At 40.4% G+C, this 13777-nt stretch overlaps 1 protein-coding gene and 1 long non-coding RNA gene across 13 annotated transcripts in view; one reads left to right on the plus strand and one right to left on the minus strand.

Annotated features, from left to right (window-relative positions):
* Nucleotides 1–13777, plus strand: part of meis2a (Meis homeobox 2a) — a 137212-nt gene that overhangs the window by 44242 nt on the left and 79193 nt on the right. For 7 of the 12 annotated variants that reach the window (XR_013305066.1, XM_077620227.1, XM_077620229.1 and 4 more), the window contains one exon: nt 13103–13329. Coding sequence is in view for 11 of the 12 variants with exons in the window: in XM_077620227.1 (XP_077476353.1) it covers nt 13103–13329 (227 nt within the window). In the remaining variant the exon portion in view is untranslated. Of the gene's footprint in view, nt 1–12053; nt 12976–13102; nt 13330–13777 lie in introns of those variants that run through there. The other 5 variants (XM_077620232.1, XM_077620236.1, XM_077620238.1 and 2 more) reach the window with 5 other exon arrangements.
* On the minus strand, nt 9062–9571 carry LOC144089416 (uncharacterized). Its single transcript, XR_013305070.1, has 2 exons — nt 9374–9571; nt 9062–9200 (listed from the first exon to the last, which is right to left on the minus strand). It is a non-coding gene; the product is annotated as an uncharacterized LOC144089416 (long non-coding RNA).

The following is a 13777-nucleotide window of genomic DNA, read 5'->3' on the forward strand; positions in this document are numbered from 1 at the left end:
AAGCTCGTTTTTCTGAGTGCATCACTCCCCTCCCACTGGACAGTAGTTTGTGTGGGCGTGTGTGCAGGTGTGTCTATGTGTGTGTGCATAAAAACTGACAAATATAAGTGTTGTGGCAAGAAGCACTGGATCGTAGTGTCTCGCTTTTTGTGGAGTGTTGTGGCAAGAAGCACTGGATCGTAGTGTCTCGCTTTTTGTGGAGTGTTGCAGCCACCAGCACGCGACTCCCCTGGAATTATTGACACAAGTATTCCAAAGATTTAGTAAACAGATGAAATCACAGTGGGCTAAAAAATGTACGATGTCCCCGTGCAAAGGATGCTTTGCTTCATCTGGTACTGGTACACCATAAGCCTTTGGCTTGTCAACATAGTACAGTTTGGCAAATTGAATGATTGGGACACAGACTGAAAAGATTTAGTACACTCGTATAATCACAGTGGTCACAAAAATGTATGCTGTCGCTACTTTGCAGTTCTGGAGATGCTTTGCTTCTTCTGGCCTAGCATGTCTTATATCTATACAGGGTACAATTTTTTTAAAAGATTACTAGGGTATTCTAGAGAGATATTTTCTGCCTGTGTCTGTGACGGGATGTTGGTATTGCTAAGGGATAACGAGCCTTGACACAGCTAAACCTCGTCAAATGCAATTGGACAGTTGTGGTGATTTTCAATTTTCCCTGAACTAAAACCTATTAAACACTGTGAAAGATACAGTCCAGACAAATCACTCTTTGAATATGAGATACATGGGGAAAAAAAGCTCAAGAAAACTACATAAAATGCATTTTGTGACTACTGCAGGTATTCGTTTCATTAAGTGTTTGCAACACTTTAGCACACTGTCCTATAACTTTTGTTTGATTGACTACTAAAGCCTTATGATAACACGATGACAAGCTCTCTGCATAAATTTCACTGCATTTACACTGCTGCAATTTGTCGTCAAAATGCGTTGAAATGCAGCCTATTTATGAACATCCCCTCTTCCTTTGCAAAAATAAAACATCCCTAAGGATGGTATTTTCGCAGGCTACGTATAAGTGGCACAATAATAATTTTGGAAAAGAAAAAAAGTGTTATGCAAACACAATAATTCAATGATAACTGCCTCATTTGTATATTCCAGATCGGATACTGCGTTCAGTGCCGGCCCCATTTTTTTTTCTCATCCCCGCTCTTTGATGTATTCTCATACATATTGACGAGCCACTGTTTGAAATACGAATGTACCATACTAGCTCAAGTCAAGCATGCTTTTTATATTAAATAAAAAATGGAGCATTAGTTTGTCCCATTTATATTTCTGCGCTTAATTAGCAAGTGAGAGATTGGACAATTAGCTCATCCATGCTAATTGATTATAATATTACAACGTGGCCATGATAAGGCGAGCGCAAGATTCCTTGTTCCACATTCCTCCGAGGGATTGCTAATATATACAATGCTTGTGTGTAATGAGGGCTTTAAAAGGGCCAAATCAGCTGGGGAAATTGTTAATTCTATTCCGCTCAAGACTTAAAATGAATTGTGTTGGGGGCCGGTGTGGAGGGGTGGATGTCATGGATGACAAGTACCCCTTTTGATTTGGCCTGACGTCAACACAAAATGATGAACATCAGTCCTCGGATGAGCTTTTCTCACGAGAGTTTGGAAGGAAGATGTTTTCTTCGGGATTGTTCATATTTAGCACATTTATAAGTGTATTTTTACGTGGCCTTTTGTAGCATTATTGTGCATGTTTTGATATTGTCTAGGTTGATATTGTTTAAGTATGCATAAGAGCACATGCATTTTAAGAAGTTTTGTAATCAAATGAAATGTAACGTGAGTCGAATGCATGGTTATTTTTTTAAGCATTGATTGGTTTTACGAATAGACGGTATTTCGACGGGCAGGCAGAGAAACAAATACAAACTCGTACATTAATTTGTTTTCGACAGCTCTTATCCTTATCAGGGTCGCGGGGTCGTGGAGCCCATCCCAGCTGAGTTGGGGCGAAAGAAGTACACCCTAAAATGGTCACCAGTCAGTTCACTAGTCAGTCGTAAGACACACAAAAATGGACAACCATTCGCACTCACAATCACACATTCTCTTTTGCTTATCATTTTTGTATTTGAGGATATATACTTGTTAGGACTCTCGTTTTTTGCCGTGTTTGTCCAGGAAGCCCCAATAGTTTACAAATACTAATTTTTTGGAAGGTATTTGGAATTAAGTGAAGGGAATTTTTAATTTTATTCTTGTCACGTGGTTTCCTTCCCCTGATAAGTGTATGGTTATGCTGTAAAAATGAGGTTTATTTGAACTTTTTAGAGTGCGTGTGGATCAGAGGGGGGTGCGCCAACCCACTGTTGATGAAATAACAGTAATAACAGAAAGCTTGCCAGCAAGAAGCGTGGTGGGACTATGTCCAGTATTTGATGTATCTGCGATTCAATCTTCTTTTAACTGTTAATTTATTTTTCCACTTTTATGACAGTTTGCCCGTGCAGCTGGAATCCATCAAACTGTTCCTTAACGCATCAACATGAATCGCTTCTGTCAAGATAAACAGTGTGTCGGACAGATTTACCACACAACACCCCCTGTGTCCATACAGTGCGTCCAGCCTCACACAGGCTCACTTCTCTCCCGAGTTGTCAAATAGCCGGGGTGTGCGAGGATCCGGCGTGGACCTCCTAACCACGTCACGCCGGTGGGGCCCTCCCCACTTCCAATGAAGTGTGGGGAACGTTACAGTCTGTCAGGGACCACAAACCGCAGAAAAGAGCGGCGGGAATGTGATGTTCACCTAAAAAGTTCCTTTATTCGTGCGTGAGTACATGAGGAAATAACTTCCAAAGATTTACATTGTTCGTGAAGATGTTGGGGGGCCCCCCATAGAATGAATGATATGGACCCCGTCGAGAATTTTATAGATTTCCAGCACCCGTAGAAAGGTGGAGCGTGTATATATATATAAAATACGATGAAGGATGACATGTCTTCGCTGTGCTTAATAATTAATAATAGCCCATTCTGGTTGTCTATGAATATTTACAGGGAGTGTGCGTGCCAGAGGGACGGAAGCTTGTGTGTTTAGAGCATTAAACGCTCAAACACTGTCGACGCCATTTCGCCTCAGAGCATACAAAGATTCTTTGCAGAGAGCATTTTATTTGTTGTAGCGCCATGTCGCTTATTCAACTTCCACTTATGTGTGGCAAGTCGCACTACAGGTGCTCCCTCATGCATCAATCCCACGATGCCGCTTCTAGACATGCGAGGGAGAGGAACGAACGTTCCCTGGAAATTGTTTCTTCACTTGTAGCACGGTGTACACTGTCTCTAAAATCGCTTTATGGTTGGTGATTATGCAAAAAGAAATGATAAGCCTAAAAGACTATTCACACCTTGCTCCACTTTACACCTGAATAAATGGCAAACAACACTTTGATAGGCAAAAAACATGCATTTTGGAAACAAAGTTTTTAAAAATGCCAAAATACATGCCATGGTCAAAAGAGAGGGCAAAATTAAAGAAATATCTTTGAACATTATGAAAGAATTGGTGTGCGTTGTTACCATTTAATTTAAAATAGTCAAAACATTGCTCCTTTATTACTAGGAGTCTTCTCCAGTAGCAGTCCGTCCCTTGAAAGAGCCTAAATATAAAAATAAAGCTCTAAACAAAGCCCCATTTATTACTAATAATCAAACCAACCTGATCAAAACACTAGAGAAAATAATTAGGATAAAATGCCATTCAGTATTCTAACAGATTGTACACCTTTGTACAAAGCTATTTCCTTTGAACTCTGTATAAACCCCAGATTACCGTCTGTTTAAATCCTTGTGGAGGAATAGTTCAGGTATACGAAACTTCAGTATATTTACATTTTATAGGTTTAAATATTTTTTATTATAATGAATCATAAGGTGTAAAGAAATGGATGAATGGTTAAACTTTTAACGCCATCATTCTAGTGCAGATTTTTCATTTTCTTATCTTCACACCGCTCATAATATATTTGATGAACGCTGAGGCCTGCTATGCTACTACATGTCACTTTTATTCATGATGGTGAAGCGGCACTTGGTGTGAAAGGTTTAAGATCCCCTGCCTTGGACTGAATGTAACAGTAGATGAGAGGCATACTTTTGAATGGAGCCCCCGTTTATGAGCTTTGACCCGAACAGTAACTGCGATATTCCACGTCTGGCTAAAATAACTCTACGGAGAATACGGCCTCATCTAGAAATGGTGGGCTACGCGTAGTACAAATAAATTGTGTGTCTCGTAGACCCCGGCATGTTTGGCTTTGCCGCCGTTGCTCCCATCGGCGATATTTATCCAAGGGAGGGAAAAGCTGAACGCTGTTGTTTCCTCTCTGCGGGTCCCCGAGCCCTCAGATCTTCTCCTTTGGTGAACGAGAGCCGGCTCCAAAAGCCAGTGCTTCGCTTTTGATATTTCACTCCCCCTTTGACAAGGCCGGATAATTACCTGGCTAACATGAACGCTTGATCATGCCCGGGGGAGGGGTTTACTGGACGCAAGAGGAACAGGCACCCAGTAGCCCCACAAAATGATCACGTTGCCTCCCTTGTTCTCTACTTCTGTCATTGCTTTCTGCAAGTATTTCTTTAGACTTGACTGATTGAAGCTTAAGATTCGACGCCTGCTATAGAGATGAGTGAAAGAAAGTAGGCCATGATGAAGAGTTTCACATTATTTTATTTCAAGAACCAGTGACTTTTAAATTCTCCAACATAGTTATGCATGTATATACGGTGCTTAAACAACACTATTCATTGCAAAACATGAGTTTCAGGGGGTTTTGTTCACTGACTATTTATTTGTTTAGGCCCTCTTGTGAATTTATGGAACCTTGTCAATGATGCTTATTGAATAGGAAAGCAGTGTTTACTCTGCTGTGTGACTGGAATATCAAAATGTGTGCCTGTGTTTGTGTGTGTGTGTGTGTGTGTGTGTGTGTGTGCAGCTGCGTTAGAGCTGACTGGCTGTGAGATCACAACCTGAAGTTGTAACAAAATGGCTTCACCGACCGACACTGGACTAGACTGTCACGTAGATTGCATGAAATAAATTCAGGTCAACAACAGTCCAATAACAAAGATATTTCCAAATAATACAATGGGCTATACGAGGCTATCATTCTAGTTAAATAGGAACATTTATAAAATAAAATTGTCTGGGTAAAATGAAAAACAAATAAAATACATTAGTCTTCCATGAAAATGCGTTTTGTGAAAGCCAAACGTCATATAATTAACATGAATACCAAAATGAAATGAATTGCAAAAATAATACATAAAATAAAATAAAAAAGTAAAACAAAATAAGATTTTAAATGATTGAGTACATACATAAACCTGTACCATATTGTAGTACTACTACACTAAATTGATGTGATTTCAAGTCAAATAAATTAAAGTACAAATGCTGTTTATATAATAAAATACTCAAGAAGCAAAGTTATATGAAATAACACATATAAATGAATAAAATGTCTAAATTTTAACTTCAGTTTTAACACAGTGGAAACACAGGCACCGGTAATGTAGAATAAAAAAATCAATTCAAAAGAATTAAACAAAATCTATTAAATATAATGAAACCTGTTAAACTAAACAATAAAATCATATACAATAGAGTCCTAATCCTCCATACAAACACCTACCAACACAAATGTGCATCGATATAAACTAAAAATGAATAAAATGGACGCAACTATCATCAAAAAAATCTCTAATCATAAACCCATACGTCTTTGTTCTAAAAATGCATGTCATATTTTACCATAGGACTTATTTTTGGCACACTATAATTGCATTTGGGCCGTGATGATCCAACACTAACATCTCAAGATGCACATGAGCTCAATGTGTCTCCCCTCCAGAGGCGACACAACAATTAAATCAAAGCTTCAAGTGTTGCTTTTGCCTGAAGCCATCGTCGCTTCCCCACCGCACTCCTCTCCTTTTTATGGGACATGCTTCTATTTCCAAATGTGCATTAACAACAGTCAGCCATGCATGCGTGCGCACTTCCTATAATGTAGATAAGGCAAGAGAGGCCGGGGAGGGTGTTGGGGGGTGATATGTAATAAAAGGTGGGCCTTTGCTGCCTGTTTAAGCCCCCTTAAGCCTGATAAATGATGAGCGACAGAGGCGCAGCAAGAGGGTGACCGCTATTAACTCCTCAAGCCCCCCTCCCAAAGACCCCTGCAACTTTTTTTTACCCCAGCTGTACACCACTCCTCCAACAACACTCCTATTTTTATGCTGTCATCATGCATACAATATTTGTATAGGCCTGGATCACGTGATTATGATGGGATTATGGCGCCTATGCTGCAGTAGCATCAGGTATTTTGGGACTAACACAAGCTCATTAAATCAGCATTTAGTGTACACACTGTGCAAAACAGACACACACACACAGACACACACACACAGTTGCTCTAATCTGATGACCTGCGCGTCACAAACACAAGGCTCGTGCAAACTCAGTTTGATGAGAAAAAAAATGAAGAGCCAAATTAGAATGTATATTACGTGCCTGAACAAATGGAAATTGTCTTTATTGGTCTTATTACATTTACAATTTACAATAAAAATGTAGAATAATCTTAAAAATAGAAACTCGTTTAGTATTTATTTGTCTAAATTTAGTCGTAAATAGAATGTGCTTTGCTATGCACTGATTTATTTAAAGTGTGTTCACTTTTAAAAGGCAGAAATTATGTAGATCAGATCAATGTTGGTTATAATTTTCATAACTGTTTAATTGAAAACAATGTAGTATTTGTCATAGTAAAGATGTTTCGAATATACATTTTGGGCAATTTAAGATTTAACTATGGACATAATTTATTAAAACTACTTCACAACCAGTCAAAAGGAAAAAAAAACATCGTAAGTGTAAAGAAAAAAAATATTTTAAAGTGGCATGTTTTGCTTAACTGCACACATTTTTATTAAATAATTTTGAATGTGAAACTTCAAAAAGTGCTTGTAAAATGATGCACAAAAGATATTTTTTCCTTTTGGAAAATATATTTGAACTGTAGATAAAGGTTTTTCTATTTTATTTTTTAAAATGTAGTTTAATTCATTAAATGAGAACTCCTATTTTTAATTTCTTCATTTTTTAAGGCCTTGACTCGCTGCTGTGCTGCTGTTTACCGGTGTAGTGAACTACCGCAAGGTGTCGCTAAAGGGCCGCCTATATTAACTGTGCTCCAGCAGCACCCCCGCCTCCTACTGCAGCCTCTCTGCGGGAAATGGGAGCCAAACCGCGGCTTTGGGTGCTGAGAAAATTGACATTGAGTCGCGAAACTTTTACAAGTATTTGCCTTTTTTGAAACTACGTCGTCACATTGCACCGGTGGGGGTCGCCTGGAGTTCAGGTGCACTGCTAAATACTTGCAATGAGGGGGGAATGAAGATGTATTATTACCAAAACAATGTGATTCATGACATTTTTTAGAATGCACGAGGATTAAATGAAATAGGAGGCAATGTAGAATGAGATCTAGATAGATTTGCAGGCCCTTAAAAAATGTTAGTGCTTTTCAATAGTCAGTGAATTCTTTAGCTGCATTTTTTAAACATTGCATTTGAACGTTTGGAGAACGTTTAACATTTGAAAGGGTTTCATTTATTCAGAAAATGGGAACTTGATGTGAATTATTATTTTCCAAAAGTATGACTTGGGGGTAGAGTGGAAATGTGTAAAATATTGGGGTTTTGAATAAACATAAATGTTGGCTTAGAAATTGGAATAACATTTCCCCATTCATTTTAATTAACTTTTTATTTCAAATGCAACTGCTTGAATGACAAACAACATTGAATGCAATTTGTTAGATTCCATTTTAGATTTAAATTCGTCTTCCTTGTAGAAATAGTATAAGAAATGTTTACAAATCCCAACAACTTGACCATTTTTTCTCTCAAAATGCTTGAGAAATCTGCCATTTTTGGAAAGGCCAAACACCAAACGAGCGCAAATCAACTTCACTGAAGTTTGTTTGTTTTTGAGGATTTCAAGCAACAATGCTCACCATGTGTCGCTGTTGGGTGGCTTAGTTGGGGTCCATAGGGGAGGTGATGGTGAGGGGGGTGACATCTCTTCAGGATGTCTCAAAGATCTTTAAGCCCACTGATTGTCCCACTCGTGTTTTCCTTGAAATGGATCCCGGCCCCCCTCCATCCCACCACCTTCCTCCTCCTCCTGGTCGTCCACATCCACGCACATCCACGCACACCGACCGATGAGTCCAAAACGCAGCTGGCCATGTCCCCACACGGACACGGAGAGCTTTAACCCTCCGTTGACCTCCATTTGACACCAGAAGATGAAATGTTACCGTCTGTTAATGGTGTCCCCCGGTTCCGTCCACACTACGAGTATATACGGACAAGCTGGAGTGGAGAAATATCCTCCAAACCCTCCCATTTTTAATGTTACCACTTTTAAATTGCATTAATAAGTCGTTACATGGGAGGGGAGACGCATGGTGATTATTAGGTTTGAAGCTTTATTTTTAACACGTCATGTCTAATCCCACGTGTGCATTAAAAGACATAAAGTAAGGCCCTAAATAGTTATATAGCAGCATATAATAAGTCAAAGGTCGATGCTGTGATTTGCAACGTTTTGTGTGCATTACAAATACAAATATCCAAAGTATTCAAGGTGTAAATGTGTAATTTAATATAGCTGGCAGATTAGTTTTTCTTTTTTCTTATTTCTGTTTAAACATGTAAAAATAACAGCGTGCATGCATAAAAAGGGAAATTACCACGATTTAAAATTATTGACCAGTCAAAATAAGCAAAAATATTTGCAATCTGCAAGTGTGTTTATTATAAAGGTAAATAAATCGCCAGATTTTCACGAGATTAATTAGTTAATAGTTCAAACACACGTCTAGAAATGCAATTCATATTAAAAAGGCACATTTGCGTATAGAAAAAAAAGAAAATTAGTCATGTTTTCTTTCATTTAAAAAAAACCCCGACAAAAACACATTATTACAAGGTGATTTAGTTTTAAGATTTATTTTTCCGAGATAGCCAGGCAGGCGCGTTCTAGTGCATTTGTGTGTGCGTTGAAGAGCCTTACATTGGACACGCGTAATTAACTTCCAGTTTTCACACGCTCTTTTGGCTGCTCACATCACTCTGTTGGGGGGAGAAGGGGGGTTAATCCCACCTTTAAAAAAAAATCCACTCGACGTTGGATAACATTTCCATTTTATTCCTATTATTCTCATTATTATTACTGTTTGGCAGTTTTTTTTATGGTAAAGCATGCAAAAAAAAAAATGCTGCAAGAAAACTCGTGGTGGACTTACCAGCATTATCCAAGATTGGACAGAAAACTTCCACGGCGCTTGTGCATGTGTCCCTTCTCTCCCTCTCTTTCTCTTTTCTCTTTCTTTCTCTTTCTCTTTCTGTGTGCGTGTGCTTCTTCCTTCCCGGCGAATTGCTGCTAGAAATGTCCACGCAGCCGTTCGTCAAAGCTTGCGTTCACTCCTTTGCTCTTCCCACAAACCCGCAACCAGCGACCCCCCCCATCCCCCCACCCCACCATCACCACCCACCACCAACAAACACGACAGTTGTCACTTTGCATTTATGAATTATTTGTTATTTGTTTCACGTTGCCTTCACTGACCCCCACAAAATCAGTACAAACTCCTCCTTAATTCCCACTATAAAGTTATTTACCTGCATCATCGTTATCATCATTTTACTCCTTCAATATTAAAAGTCAGGATATAGTGAGGTGGCCCCGTGCCTAAAGAGCTCCTGGAGGGTCTTCACGTGCAATCGATGCCCTCCTCGCCCCTCCCCTGCCCCTCCCCCTCCTCTTCAGCTTCAATCTCCCCTCATGATTGATGATGCCCGCATGGCCATGCTTTGATAATTGACCAAATACTCTCAGGCACTGATTCCTATCGAGAGGGGAGCACGAATACAAAAAAAAGAGCCTCGTATGCATTTCATTTGCATTATTTTGTTGTGCACACTGCACTACATAAATGCTGATATGCGGTGTGTTGTCTAATTTACCATAAAGCTGCTGCTAAAACTGTACTAAATGTACTTTGGGGGTAAAAAGATGAAAATGGCATGAAAGATTAAATGATGGGACGACTTTCTTAACGAATGTTTTCCAATGTAAATGTATATGCATGGAAATATAGAGTGTATGTAGGTCGTAATGAAGAATTGCACATTCCGTTTAGAGCACATCTTGAAAGTGGACAAAAATAAATCCTAGCATCTGAATCTGATCGGTATTATGATCATTTTCAGGGTGAAAAATATCTTACAATGATGAGGATTAAGTAATTATTTAATCCCAATTATCCATTCAAATGGCATGAATTTTTTTAAAAATGTGTCGTCAAATGAGGTCTCTACAAACGGAGGAAACTAACACTGGTGGTCATTTTATAGCTTTTCTATCACATTTAAACCCCGGCCGGAATAATATCAATAATCATAAAGTGTGCACAGAACAATGGAAAATGTGATACTATACTTGCAGTAATAACATGTTGCTTTATTTACATGTACTATAAACAGATGAGTCTGGTAAGAATGGCATTTTAAATCTTTATCCATCCATCTATCATCTTATCCAGTCTCATCTTTTGAAAAAGTCCCACAACTTAAAAAAACGACACGAGCCGTAATTGTTTTTGTTTTAACAAGTCAAATTCCAATCAATCAGTTGCAAGAAAATCCCAACAACTCCGGTGACATTGGCAGCCATATTGCCGTCCCTTCAATCCAGTTGAACATGGAAATCGTCTTTATTGGCCTAGTTTAAAAGGACGTAAATAAAAGTGGAAATTTTTTTCCTGTATTTATTGCTATGTTTACTACATTTCAGTTTCAAATTCATCATCATCTTTTTGGCCGAGCTAGTAAATGAAGTCTTTACACATGGAAAGAGTGAATAATATGTGGTCACTTTTAGACGTTAAACATGGGAATGATCTTCAATGCAACAATTGCTGCCTTTTTACAAATTGGGAATCTCCAACAGCCAAACATGGCCATTTGTTGGTATTTTGACTACTCCTTTACTTCAGGATTTAATTGTTGTCCCTTCGCCATTGCTATGCATACAACATCTTAACGGCGGAATCGTGATTAATGATTTGCGGTTGCTTCTTTAAAATGTATTTTTCAAATTATTATTAGAATTGGAGTGGATTAGAATGTTCAAATTATTTATCTTTATTCATCATTCGTCCCGCTTATCCTCACGAGGGTTGCTGGAGCCTATCCCAGCCAACTATAGGCGCCAGGCCTGGGGCACCCCAAATTGATGGCCAGCCAATCACAGGACACAACGAAACAAACAACCATTCACCCCACAAACTCATACCTAGGGACAATTTGTAGTGTTCAATCAGCCCACCATGCATGTTTGGGCGATGTAGGAGGAAACTGGAGCACCCAGAGAAAACCTACACAGGCAGGGGGTGAACATGCAAACTCCACCCAGGAAGGCCAGAGCCAGGGATTGAATTCTTGATCTTAGAACTGTGGTCCGAACATGCTGACCACCTATATACCCATGTGTGTGTGCTTGTGTGTGCGTGTGTGTATGTGCTTTCCCCCTTGTTAATACATGGCTGATATGAAATTGGGAAAAAATCAGGTGACTTGTAGTCAAGGTGGAAAAATATAACATCCTTACTTCCACCCGGTATTATTGTATTTACTTACGTGTGTATAAGTTTGCATGTGACATGCAATATGTTATGTTTCTGTTCATGTATACAGTATATCCTGTATATATACATGCCCATCTGTGTTCTTCATGTGTGTACTATAGCTGTCCAAACGTGTATCCCCAAAGTATTTGGGGTGGGTGGGGAGAGAGTTGTGGAAGGTGGGGAGGGGGACTGAAGAAGAAGAGGAGGAGGAGGAGGAGGAAGAAGAAAAAGAGGAGGAGGGTGGTTTGTCTACTACTACTACACACGGGACACACACGCACACACACATTAGGAGCAAGAGTGGGTCTCTCCTCTCTCTCGCGTGGGAGAGCTGTTCGTTTTTCTTGCCTTGCCTTGCCTAGGCGCACCACCACTGGCTGGGGCCAGCACGCCACTTCCGGGATCCGTCATTGCGCTCGCCCACCGCTCGGTGCGCTCACTCAGTGTGTTCGGAGTACGCGAGCCGGCCGCCAAGCTGACAACACTCGCTGACACTCATTCACTCACCAGCCAGCTACCAAGCCAGCCAGACAGCCAGCCCAGCAAGCAAGCACCAACCGACGGACTTCGAAAGTCATTTCTTTTTTTTTTTCTTCTTTTTTTTTTCATTGTTCCCATTTTTTTTACCCTCCTCCCTCGCCGTCCGCTTGTGCAAAAAGTCCAGAGTGGGGCGAAGCAGACATTTAAAGGAGACAGAGCGGAGAGGACTTACGGGGGGAGGACACCGGACTATCGCGCACGGCACCCGAAAAAAAAAACACCAGAAGAGAGAGAGAGAGAGGGAGTGAGCGAGAGAGAAAACTTGAACATCATCGCCGAGCGTCATTCATTCATTACCTTGACAACCTCTGGCTTTGATTGACAGCCGGAGTGGCAAAAAGCCATGATAGACGCGACAGTTGACTTTACGCGCAGCTCGTTGATGGGCCCATTGTAACTCTTCCATCGTGTGTTTTTTTTCCCCCCTTTTTATTTTTGAGACTTTCGGAAAATTATTATTCCCGGGAGGACAATCCGATGCGACGATTGCCACTCAATCGGGCCGGCGAATAGGGAGAATTCGCCTAAACAAATCAAAAACTTAGTGGAGGCAAGACAGAACTGGGATTTTTTTTTCCTCCACGCGGACGAGTGGGATATTAAATATTACCCCCCACCCCCCAAAAAATATCAGCACGGCTCATTAAGGAGTTTACCGGAGCCTGATGGCGCAAAGGGTAAGTAAGTAGGGTTCCGCTGCACTTCTCCGAAACAATGTTTTGGGTGATCAGTAGGCATAAAAGCGCCCCCAAAAAGTAGTATTCCAACACGCTAACTTGTCCCCCGTTGCATCCACTCCCGCAGTACGACGAGCTGGCCCACTACGGGGGCATGGACGGCGTATCGGCGTCCATGTACGGGGACCCGCACGGACCCCGGCCGCTCCCGCAGGTCCACCACCTCAACCACGGACCGCCGCTCCACGCCAGCCAGCACTACGGAGCCCACGCTCCCCACCCCAACGTCATGCCCACCAGCATGGGATCGGCGGTCAACGATGTCCTAAAGAGGGATAAGGACCAGATTTATGGGTAAGCTGTGCAGGCTCTTGTGTATCAGCTGCTAGGATATTTATTTTGGTCTCCCTATATGAGGAACATGCACTTTCACCCCCCGGAGTTTTGTGGAGGTTTCATACGCGGATGTGCGCAAGTTTTCCAAAGCGTAAAAAGGCTCTTAAAAAGGTGTATTAAGGGGGGAAAAACTCACTCACGCAATTGGTAAATTGTATTCTGAAATTTGAATTTAAAATATTTTATTAGATTTGTTTCTTATTTAAGGACACGGTCATTTCGGGGCAAATACGGTTAGAATAAAAACAATAAGGCGTTTAGGGAATCTTCCATTTATTTAATTGTGCTAACTCCAAATGGTTTTATGGATGGGCGTAAATGTTCTCGTCGTAAATAATGAAGTTTAGACATAATGTCAGGTAAACAAATGTTTGCATTCTTTTAAGAAAATAAAACGTGCACGCAC

The sequence above is a fragment of the Stigmatopora argus genome, chromosome 15, assembly GCF_051989625.1.
Source record: "Stigmatopora argus isolate UIUO_Sarg chromosome 15, RoL_Sarg_1.0, whole genome shotgun sequence".
Lineage (NCBI taxonomy): Eukaryota > Metazoa > Chordata > Actinopteri > Syngnathiformes > Syngnathidae > Stigmatopora > Stigmatopora argus.